General features: G+C 39.1%; 1 protein-coding gene across 2 annotated transcripts in view; it reads left to right on the top strand.

The window, feature by feature from the left end:
• Positions 1-12,112, top strand: part of LOC128685193 (fatty-acid amide hydrolase 2-A) — a gene marked incomplete in the record, with an annotated part of 125,261 nt that overhangs the window by 77,774 nt on the left and 35,375 nt on the right. Inside the window, 1 exon segment of one of the 2 annotated variants that reach the window (XM_070082904.1) lies at positions 1,298-1,418. Within the exon segment in view, the coding sequence (XP_069939005.1) occupies positions 1,398-1,418 (21 nt within the window). 2 annotated transcript variants of the gene reach the window in all.

Here is a 12,112-nt window from a genome sequence, read left to right as displayed (position 1 = left end):
ACCCAAATTGACAGGGGTTGAGTATGTTGTGGGAGATGAGGTAGGAATAGATACGATTGTGGATTAATTTTTCAAAGATTTTAGAGAGAGGGTGTAAGTTGGATATTGGCCTATAGTTATTCAAGTTCTTATGTTGAGCATTTCGGGCAAATTAGGTCAGTTTTGTCCCAGGATACAACCCACACCAATCGACTAACACCCAGGTACCCATTTTGAACTGATGGGTGAACAGGGACAGTAGGCATCTTAGGGAAATATCCCTAATGTTTCCCATTCATACCAGAGGAGATTCGTACCCTAGACCTCAGTGTGTGAGCTGAGTGCACTAGTGATCGAGCTACGGGACACCTAACTATATTTGTATATCTGTACCTGAATAAACTTACATATAATTATTTGAACAGTTCATAATATGCTCAGCACCTGGGCAACTTAGATTAGACTACAACTATACTGGAAAGACTACATAGATATGTGGTTCTCTAGACTTAAGTGTACTATTGTGTACTTACCACAGGTTGTTATTATTGCAATCAGAGGTATGTGCTAAACCCACAAGGATCAACTAATGGGGTAAAATTAGTAGCAAATGTAAGAATATAAAATTATTCAATGCAAATAGCATAAGTTAATCTAGAAAGGTTCTGTAATTCAATGTTTTTATTTTGATTAGTAACAAAAAATTAATAAGATATAAAATTAATTGTTCATCATAATAATAATAATTTTTATTTGGACATGATACATAGTTGTACAAGGAATTATAGTAGTTGGGTGTGTATGCAGAGCATTATGGGCAGGCTTAAAATTAACTTAAGATTAACTAAGCAATGATAGTCATTGGTAAAAATTATAGTAAACAATTTACAATATGAACTACAATTGAGTATTTGAAACAATGAAATTTGAACATTTCAGTTATGAAGCATTATAGTTGTACAAATTTGTAGCATTACAACTAAAAACATAGTTTGATAGGGTCACGGGTTATACATCTATGAAATAGTTATTCAATACAGTGGACCCCCGGTTAACGAACTTTTTTCATTCCAGTAGTATGTTCAGGTGCCAGTACTGACCGAATTTTTTCCCATAAGGAATATTGTGAAGTAGATTAGTCCATTTCAGACCCCCAAACATACGCGTACAAACGCACTTACATAAATACACTTACATAATTGGTCGCATTTGGAGGTGATCGTTAAGCGGGGGTCCACTGTATTTATTTAGTTTTGGGTGAGTAAGTGTTTTTTAAGAAGTCTTGAATTGATAAACAGTGTTTCTTTTGTATTCACAGGTAATGAATTCCAAATTTTTGGGCCTTTTATATGCATTGAGTTTTTACATACTGTAAGATGGACACAGGGAACATCAAAGAGTGATCTGTGCCTTGTGGTATGGTCATGTGTTCTGTTGAGGTAAGGAGAAGTTTGAGGGGAGGGTTTATATCTGAGTTTAGTGTTCTATGTATGTAGTAGGTACAGTAATAAGTATGGATGTTTTGTACAGTGCGTAAGTTTAGAGTTTTGAATATCGGTGGGGTATGCTGCCGGTAGTGGGAATTTGTTATCATTCTGACTGCAGCCTTTTGTTAGGTAATTAATGGTCTGAAATGATTTATTGTTATTGAGCCCCATGCACAGATTCCATAGGTGAGATAGGAGTAAATGAGTGAGTGATATAGGGCCAGGAGAGCTGATTGTGGAACATAGTACCATATCTTCGATAGGATGCCTACGGTCTTGGAGATTTTCTTGGAAATTTGTTGCACATGTGTTAGGAATTTCAGTCTGTTATCAAGGTGGATTCCTAAGAATTTACCCTCTGTGAGCTTTGTGATAGGTGAACCATTTATCATTATGTTAAGTGGAACATCTGTAGTTCTGTTCCCAAACTGAATGAAGTAGATTTTGTCAATATTGAAAGTAAGCTTGTTAATCATCATCCAGGTAGATATTTTCTGTAATTCAGTACAGTATTGGCTAGTATGACTGGGCTTGGGTGAGAGAAGACATATGTAGTGTCATCTGCAAATACTATGGGTTTGAGTAGTTGAGATGCATTTGGTAGGTCGTTTATGTAAATGCATAAAGGTAAATAATGTTGAATATAAAGTTACACAATATTGGAATGAAACTATATAATTTCATACAGTAAATTGTTTTGTGGAAATTGAGCATTGAGTGGCAGACATTAAGATTTTGTTAAAATAACACTTAACCGTAGGTGAATTTGAAGACACCAGTATTAAGATAATGTGGAGGTGTTAGCATTTGTGTGTGTTTTTTTTTTTTTTTTTAGATTTAAATTATTCCTTAAATTTTTATCTTTTTATTTGAATTACTAAGATAAGGAACCCAGAGATACTAAGACCATAACATGATATTTTAGAACAAATTTACTTAACTCTGAAGTACAGTTTCAAAATGTAATGCAATTTTTGTGTGAAAATAGAGTATTTAAAGCCATTAGTTAAATTAAAATATTGTTGTTAAAATGAACCTTAACATCTAGAGAATTACAAAGCAAATTTAATGATGTAATAATGGTTTATTCTCAGATTTAACATTTATAACTTAACCCTTTCAGGATCCAGAGGCAAAATTTCAATGGGTGCCCCAGTGTCCAAGAAATTTTGAAAAAAAAAAAAAAAAATTAATTTTTCTTACAGAATTAAAGATAATTTTGTGAAAGTAATAAAACAAAAAAAAATTCTGATCAGTACTTACCGAGATATAGAGGCGTGAAGTTGACCCATAAGGACCGGGTGGCGGCAACATCAGTGACTTCCGCAAAATCGCATTTCTTTATTTTACGTTTTTTATACTTTTTTCTTTTCTAATTTTTGTCTTTTTCTAGTAACATTTGTGGCCTGTGAGACCAATACTGTATATAATGTACATGTATATATATATATATACACACACACTGTATTGAACACAATAACCACACTAAAGTTATTATAATATTGTTTACCAATATTGTTTACAACAATAAATATGCACAAATATTGTATATTATTAATGTTATGTTATATATTTACATATGTACAGTCACTGGACATGTTTCTAGAACTGCTGCAGTCTGTGGAAGTCTCTGAAACAAGGTATCATGCACAGAGTTACCTTACATTCCTCGCACATAAACCAAGTGTCTTTGCGTCTTTGTTCCCGTCGTTTCGTTTGTGCACAGACAACACATCTCTTCTGAGCCCATTTCTTCTTGGTTGCAGGAAGCTGTATTAGGAAGTGATCACCTTCTCTCCTCAAACGCTTGGGTATTTCCTGAGGAGTTCGAGGACGGTTTTGTATGGCAGGTGTTGTTACTTGGTACTTCGTTATGAGTTGTCTGTCAATAGACAAACAAAATTCACCATATGGTGGTCTGTTGCTGGTCTTTATCTGGTACATATTATATGCATTGAGCATTGAAATGTCCATGAGACAGAAGGAAAGTTTCATGTACCACTTGTAACTCTTACGAACACAATTGACTAAGCCAATCTGCATGTCACATTTGTCAACCAAACGCATGTCTTGTGTATAATCTGACACTGTTACTGGTTTTCGAATACGTTCATTAGTCACTCTATCAACTTTGCCACTGTCTTGCAACTATATTCCCACCTGCTACCTTTATCCCATCAATCCCAGCTGCCTTACCCCCTTTCATTCTACCCACTGCCTCATGAACTTCCCCCACACTCACAACTGGCTCTTCCTCACTCCTACAAGATGTTATTCCTCACAAAAAACCCGCACATAAAAGAGAGAAGCTTACGACGACGTTTCGGTCAGACTTGGACCATTGACAAAGTCACACTAACCAGAGGTGGAGCAGGATGGCTATATATAGGCAGGAAGAGGTGGTGGTAGTAGTAGTAGTAGTACAAGAGTTGTATATAATACCGACAAGATGAAATTAAGACACATGCACAACACCCGGGCATCTCCATCATAGACGTTTCGCCATCCAGCCAGCCACTGGATGGCGAAACGTCCACAACAAAGACAACCAGACGCCGCACATGTGTCTTAATTTCATCAGTAGTTGTAGTAGTAGTAGAAGAAGAGGTAGTAGTAGTGGTAGTGGTAGAAGTGGGAAATAAAAAGGACAAGCCAGTCAAATACAAAGGAAGGGGAACACTGCAAGAGAGCTAGATGCCCACAGAGGGAGAGCAAGCGCACAGAGGTGCGTGAAAGGGAAGTGGTGAAATAAATGAAGAAGGAACAGAAACACGAGACAGGAGAGAGAAAGGCAACCCAGAGGAGAAAAGGAAAGAGGAAAGGGGAAGAAGAAGAAGAAGAAAAAGAAAAAGAAAAAATGAGGATTCAGGTTAAGTCACGGGTGTTCTGAAGTTTGGAGCATTTTACAATGTAGCGGGAGAGGAAGGCATCTACAGAGACAAAGCCAGGGCTAAGGTTCATACAAGGAAACTTGTGTATTAGAGAGGATTCAACTAGACGGCGACTGTTCGAGTTGGAAGTAGGGAAGACAGTTTTAGCAGAAGACCAGTCAATAGGATGGCTATGATCTCTGACATGACAGAAAAGAGCATTGTTAGTGTTGGCAAGCCTAACACTATTTTTGTGCTCCCTAAGTCTGTCAGAAAGAGATCGACCAGTTTCTCCGAAGTATTGAGGACAGGAGGAGCAAGAAATAGAGTAGTCACCAGGAACATCTGTAGAGGGAGGAGAGGTATGAACAAGATTAGTGCGAAGAGTGTTAGTCTGGCGGAAGGTAAGCTTGATGTCTAAGGGACGGAGAGAATTGTTGGGATTAGAAAGACCGGAAATGTAGGGAAGGCAGAGGATAGAAGAGTTCTCATGAGTAGAGAGTTTGGGAGAGAAGAAATTGCGTTTAGCACGTTCTCCCGTCTTGGCTACCCTTCCCATTTCATAGACTCTGCCCTCTCACGTGCTAAACGCAATTTCTTCTCTCCCAAACTCTCTACTCATGAGAACTCTTCTATCCTTTGCCTTCCCTACATTTCCGGTCTTTCTAATCTCAACAATTCTCTCCGTCCCTTAGACATCAAGCTTACCTTCCGATCAGGCGCACGTAAAAGGGAGGGCACTGCAATGGATAAGAGAATACCTGACAAGGAGGCAGCAACGAGTCATGGTACGTGAAGAGGTATCACAGTGGGCGCCTGTGACGAGCGGGGTCCCACAGGGGTCAGTTCTAGGACCAGTGCTATTTTTTATATATGTGAACGACATGCTGGAAGGAATAGACTCTGAAGTGTCCCTGTTCGCAGATGACGTGAAGTTGATGAGAAGAATTAAATCGGACGAGGATGAGGCAGGACTGCAAAGAGACCTGGACAGGCTGGACATGTGGTCCAGCAACTGGCTTCTCGAATTCAATCCAGCCAAATGCAAAGTCATGAAGATTGGGGAGGGGCAAAGAAGACCACAGACAGAGTATAGGCTAGGTGGACAAAGACTACAGACCTCACTCAGGGAGAAAGACCTTGGGGTGACCATAACACCGAGCACATCACCGGAGGCACACATCAACCAAATAACCGCTGCAGCATACGGGCGCCTGGCAAACCTGAGAATAGCGTTCCGATACCTTAATAAGGAATCGTTCAAGACACTGTACACTGTGTATGTTAGGCCCATACTGGAGTATGCAGCACCAGTCTGGAACCCACACCTGGTCAAGCACGTTAAGAAGTTAGAGAAAGTACAAAGGTTTGCAACAAGGCTAGTCCCAGAGCTCAAGGGAATGTCGTACGAGGAAAGGTTAAGGGAAATCGGACTGACGACACTGGAGGACAGAAGGGTCAGGGGAGACATGATAACGACATACAAGATACTGCAGGGAATAGACAAGGTGGACAGAGATAGGATGTTTCAGAGAGGGGACACAGGGACAAGGGGTCACAACTGGAAGCTGAAGACTCAGACGAGTCACAGGGACGTTAGGAAGTATTTCTTCAGTCATAGAGTTGTCAGCAAGTGGAATAGCCTAGCAAGTGAAGTAGTGGAGGCAGGAACCATACATAGTTTTAAGAAGAGGTATGACAAAGCTCAGGAAGCAGAGAGAGAGAGGATCCAGTAGCGATCAGTGAAGAGGCGGGGCCAGGAGCTGAGTCTCGACCCCTGCAACCACAATTAGGTGAGTACAGTTAGGTGAGTACACACACACACACACACACACACACACAGTGGACCCTCAACCAGTGATATTAATCTGTTCCAGAGAGCTTGTCGTTAGGTGAATTTATTGTTAGTCAAATTAATTTTCCCCTTAAGAAATAATGGAAATCCAATTAATCCATTCCAGACACCCAAAAGTATGAAATTTTTTTTTTTCACATGAAATATACATTTTCCTACACAGAAAAACAAGGATACATGCACAATAAATACTGTACTAAATGAAAAATAAGTGACGCTTTATTGAAGATGTAGTGATGAGACACTTTTTCTTGAACACACTGGGATTTTCAGAGTGATACATAAGTGAAGGCTTCACTTTGCAATCCCCACTAGCACTACAACAAAACATGAGAGTTAGCCTGTTTTTCATAGGCTTGTGTCCTGGAAGTGCCTTTTCCTCCTGAGTAATGTAGGTCCTGTTTGGCATTTTCTTCCAGAACAGGCCTGTTTCGTCACAATTGAACACTTGTTGGGGTTGGAATTTTTCAGCTTCGCCATGCCTTATCACACTGTGTATGCCACTACTATTCTTTAATCTCTCAAACCAACCTTTGCTGACCTTAAATTCACCAATATGAGCACTAGTTCCAGGCATTTTTTCCTGTTTATCTGGATGTTAGTCAACTGGTGTGGATTGCATCCTGGGGGACAAGATTAAAGACCCCAGTGGAAATAAATTAGACAGTCCTTGATGTTGCACTGACTTGCTTGGGTTATCCTGGGTGTTAATTTTTTCTCATTAAGCCACACCAACAACAGTCTCTCCACATCTTCGAGTAGTATAGCTGACGGTGGTGCAGCAGCAGTTGACCGTGGTACAGCAACAGCTGATGGTGGTACAGCAGCAGCTGACCGTGGTACAGTGGCAGCTGATGGTGATGCAGCAACAGCTGACTGTGGTACTATAGTACAGTGGACCCTCAACCAATGACGGCATCGACTAACGGCGCTCTTTGGCGTCAAAAAATTGGCTCTACCAACGGCGAAAAACTAAAGGCTTTCGTCCTGAACGTTTCCATGCAGCCTGAGCGTGGCCTGAGCGGGCCCAGCCACTCCAAGACTCCATGTACAGCCAATGTGCCAGTGTTTACAAGCCATTTTGGTCAATTCCACGTGTACCTGCGATATATTTTGTATTATTCCAGTGTTTTTAGTGCTTGTAAACGCTAAATAAGCTATCATGGGCCCAAAGAAAGTTTCTACTTCCAGCCCTGTGATAAGGAAAGAAACATTAAAATTCAAGAAAAACCTCGTAGCAAAGTACCAAAGTGGAGGAGGAAGAGAGAGGGGAGAATGTGCCTTCTGCAGTGATTCTACGATATGTACGATACTAAAGTAGCAGGTATCGATAAAGGCTATAGTGCCAGCCGGCGATAAAGTGTAGAATTAACAGTGTAGCAAGTAAGTTAAGCGAGAAAGCGATAGAAAAACGACACGAAAGTAAGTCTTTAGTGTTGCTGGATGTGTGTATATCCGCTAAACATACGCCGGCTTGCTATCTTCCACTACCCTAAACCTCTCCTAGCATCTCCTCCATCAAACTAACTAATTAAACTAACATCTCCCCTAAGGTAAGTGTAAATATAAAAGTGTAAGCATAAAAGTAAATGTATTGTAAATATAAAAGAACCCCAATGGAAATATGTAAATCACTCTGACTTTTTTGGGTTATCCTAGGTACTTTACACATATGCTGCTATGTATGATAATCTATGTAACTGTATTTGTGTATACCTGAATAAACTTATTTATAAATTAAAATGTAAATATTTCTTATTTATAAATTACATGTCATGTTTCTGTGTTATTAATATTGTTTGTAATGTCACATTAGATGAATTGTGATAGATAACTAAGCCGTAGAGATGATATTATTGAAGCATAATAAACTTACCTTACTCTTGCCTCCTACATGTCTGTCATACACCAACAAGTCAAGTCAATAAAGGTAAGTATGATGTTAAGACTACAAATATTTTAAGGTAAGTAATGAGTGAACTGTATATACATTTTATCGCTCTGGGATGCTTAAATGTAATAGAATATTATGTGTATGTGGGTTGGCCTGGTATGGTAGCCCAGCTGACTACCATACATACCACACTTGATTTTTTACAATAAATACTACTCATCTCACCCTATATTTTAAGGTAAGTAATAAGTGAACTGTATATACATTTTATCGCTCTGGGATGCTTAAATATCATAGAATTGTATGTGTGGGTGGGGTGGCCTGGTATGGTAGCCTGGCTGACTACCATACATACCACACTTGATTTCTTACAATAAATACTACTTGTCTCACCCTAGATTAAGACTATAAATATTTTAAGGTAAGTAATGAGTGCACTATGTGTGTATTGTACTTTTTTATTGTTTTTTGATGCCTGGTTCTATTGCTAACTTAATATATGTTAGTGTAAACTTGTTATCTAGTGTTTGTATAGGCAGCACACTCCACCAATATTCAATACACTAAACCTACTCACCATACAAAACATCCATACTTATTACTGCACCTATTACATACATAGAACACTTAACTCCGATATTAACCCTCCCCTCAAACATCTCCTTGCCAACCTCAACAGAACACATGACCATAACACAAGGCACAGATCACTCTTTGATGTTCCTCGTGTCCATCTCACACTATGCAAAAACTCAATGCACATAAAAGGCCCTAAAATCTGGAATTCATTACCTGTAAATATAAAAGAAACACTACCTGTTCATAAATTCAAGTCTCTTCTCAAAGATCACTTACTCACCCAAAACCAAATAAATACTGAATAACAGAACCTTATAAATTGTATATCTTAAATGTTTCTCACAATTATATCACATAAATGTTAAACCTAAAACCCAATCTAACTATATTATTTTTTAAATACACTACCTAACAGAATACTCCATTCTACTGAATGTACAACAATGCATACAACCATATGACCTGTCTTTGTAATACTCACTTGTGCTTTATAGTAATCTGTTTACATTAATGTTTTATCACTGATTTCATCATTGCTTAGTTAATCTTAAGTTAATTTTAAGCCAGCCTGTAATGCTATGCATAGTATAAGTGGCTTTGGCATGCTGCTCTTATCTGTATTTTTTTGTACCTCTGTATGTGTGCTCAAATTTTTAAATAAATAAATAAATAAATAAATAAATAAATCTGTAAGTGGAAAAAAAGGGTGTTCCACTTTACGGCGGTAGCCTGGAACCTAACCAGCCGTATAAGTGGGGCCCTACTGTATATATATATATATATATATATATATATATATATTTTTTTTTTTTTTTTTCAACAAGTCGGCCGTCTCCCACCGAGGCAGGGTGACCCAAAAAAGAAAGAAAATCCCCAAAAAGAAAATACTTTCATCATCATTCAACACTTTCACCACACTCGCACATTATCACTGTTTTTGCAGAGGTGCTCAGAATACAACAGTCTAGAAGCATACACATATAAAGATACACAACATATCCCTCCAAACTGCCAATATCCCAAACCCCTCCTTTAAAGTGCAGGCATTGTACTTCCCATTTCCAGGACTCAAGTCCGACTATATGAAAATAACCGGTTTCCCTGAATCCCTTCACTAAATATTACCCTGCTCACACTCCAACAGATCATCAGGTCCCAAGTACCATTCGTCTCCATTCACTCCTATCTAACACGCTCACGCACGCTTGCTGGAAGTCCAAGCCCCTTACCCACAAAACCTCCTTTACCCCCTCTCTCCAACCCTTTCGAGGACGACCCCTACCCCGCCTTCCTTCCCCTATAGATTTATATGCTTTCCATGTCATTCTACTGTGATCCATTCTCTCTAAATGACCAAACCACCTCAACAACCCCTCTTCTGCCCTCTGACTAATACTTTTATTAACTCCACACCTTCTCCTAATTTCCACACTCCGAATTTTCTGCATAATATTTACACCACACATTGCCCTTAAACAGGACATCTCCGCTGCCTCCAACCGTCTCCTCGCTGCTGCATTTACCACCCAAGCTTCACACCCATATAAGAGTGTTGGTACTACTATACTTTCATACATTCCCTTCTTTGCCTCCATAGATAACGTTTTTTGACTCCACATATACCTCAACGCACCACTCACCTTTTTTCCCTCATCAATTCTATGATTAACCTCATCCTTCATAAATCCATCTGCCGACACGTCAACTCCCAAGTATCTGAAAACATTCACTTCTTCCATACTCCTCCTCCCCAATTTGATATCCAATTTTTCTTTATCTAAATCATTTGACACCCTCATCACCTTACTCTTTTCTATGTTCACTTTCAACTTTCTACCTTTACACACATTCCCAAACTCATCCACTAACCTTTGCAATTTTTCTTTAGAATCTCCCATAAGCACAGTATCATCAGCAAAAAGTAACTGTGTCAATTCCCATTTTGAATTTGATTCCCCATAATTTAATCCCACCCCTCTCCCAAACACCCTAGCATTTACTTCCTTTACAACCCCATCTATAAATATATTAAACAACCATGGTGACATTACACATCCCTGTCTAAGACCTACTTTTACCGGGAAGTAGTCTCCCTCTCTTCTACACACCCTAACCTGAGCCTCACTATCCTCATAAAAACTCTTTACAGCATTTAATAACTTACCACCTATTCCATATACTTGCAACATCTGCCACATTGCTCCTCTATCCACTCTATCATATGCCTTTTCTAAATCCATAAATGCAATAAAAACTTCCCTATCTTTATCTAAATACTGTTCACATATATGCTTCAATGTAAACACCTGATCTACACATCCCCTACCCACTCTAAAACCTCCTTGCTCATCCGCAATCCTACATTCTGTCTTACCTCTAATTCTTTCAATTATAACCCTACCGTACACTTTTCCTGGTATACTCAGTAAGCTTATTCCTCTATAATTTTTACAGTCTCTTTTGTCCCCTTTCCCTTTATATAAAGGGACTATACATGCTCTCTGCCAATCCCTAGGTACCTTCCCCTCTTTCATACATTTATTAAACAAAAGTACCAACCACTCCAACACTATATCCCCCCCTGCTTTTAACATTTCTGTCATGATCCCATCAGTTCCAGCTGCTTTACCCCCTTTCATTTTACGTAATGCCTCACGTACCTCCCCCACACTTACATTCTGCTCTTCTTCATTCCTAAAAGATGGTATACCTCCCTGACCAGTGCATGAAATTACTGCCTCTGTTTCTTCCTTAACATTTAAAAGTTCCTCAAAATATTCTCGCCATCTACCCAATACCTCCATCTCCCCATCTACTAACTCCCCTACTCTGTTTTTAACTGACAAATCCATATTTTCCCTAGGCTTTCTTAACTTGTTTAACTCACTCCAAAATTTTTTCTTATTTTCATTAAAATTTCTTGACAGTGCCTCTCCCACTCTATCATCTGCTCTCCTTTTGCACTCTCTCACCACTCTCTTTACCTTTCTTTTACTCTCCATATACTCTGCTCTTCTTATACCACTTCTGCTTTGTAAAAACCTCTCATAAGCTACCTTTTTCTCTTTTATCACACCCTTTACTTCATCATTCCACCAATCACTCCTCTTTCCTCCTGCCCCCACCCTCCTATAACCACAAACTTCTGCCCCACATTCTAATACTGCATTTTTAAAACTATTCCAACCCTCTTCAACCCCCCCACTACTCATCTTTGCACTAGCCCACCTTTCTGCCAATAGTCGCTTATATCTCACCCGAACTTCCTCCTCCCTTAGTTTATACACTTTCACCTCCCTCTTACTTGTTGTTGCCACCTTCCTCTTTTCCCATCTACCTCTTACTCTAACTGTAGCTACAACTAAATAATGATCCGATATATCAGTTGCCCCTCTATAAACATGTACATCCTGGAGCCTACCCATCAACCTTTTATCCACCAATACAT

This window comes from Cherax quadricarinatus, chromosome 8 (genome assembly GCF_038502225.1).
Source record: "Cherax quadricarinatus isolate ZL_2023a chromosome 8, ASM3850222v1, whole genome shotgun sequence".
Classification (NCBI taxonomy): Eukaryota; Metazoa; Arthropoda; class Malacostraca; order Decapoda; family Parastacidae; genus Cherax; species Cherax quadricarinatus.
Note: the sequence above shows the minus strand (reverse complement) of the source record. Positions and strands in the feature narration are given on the sequence as shown.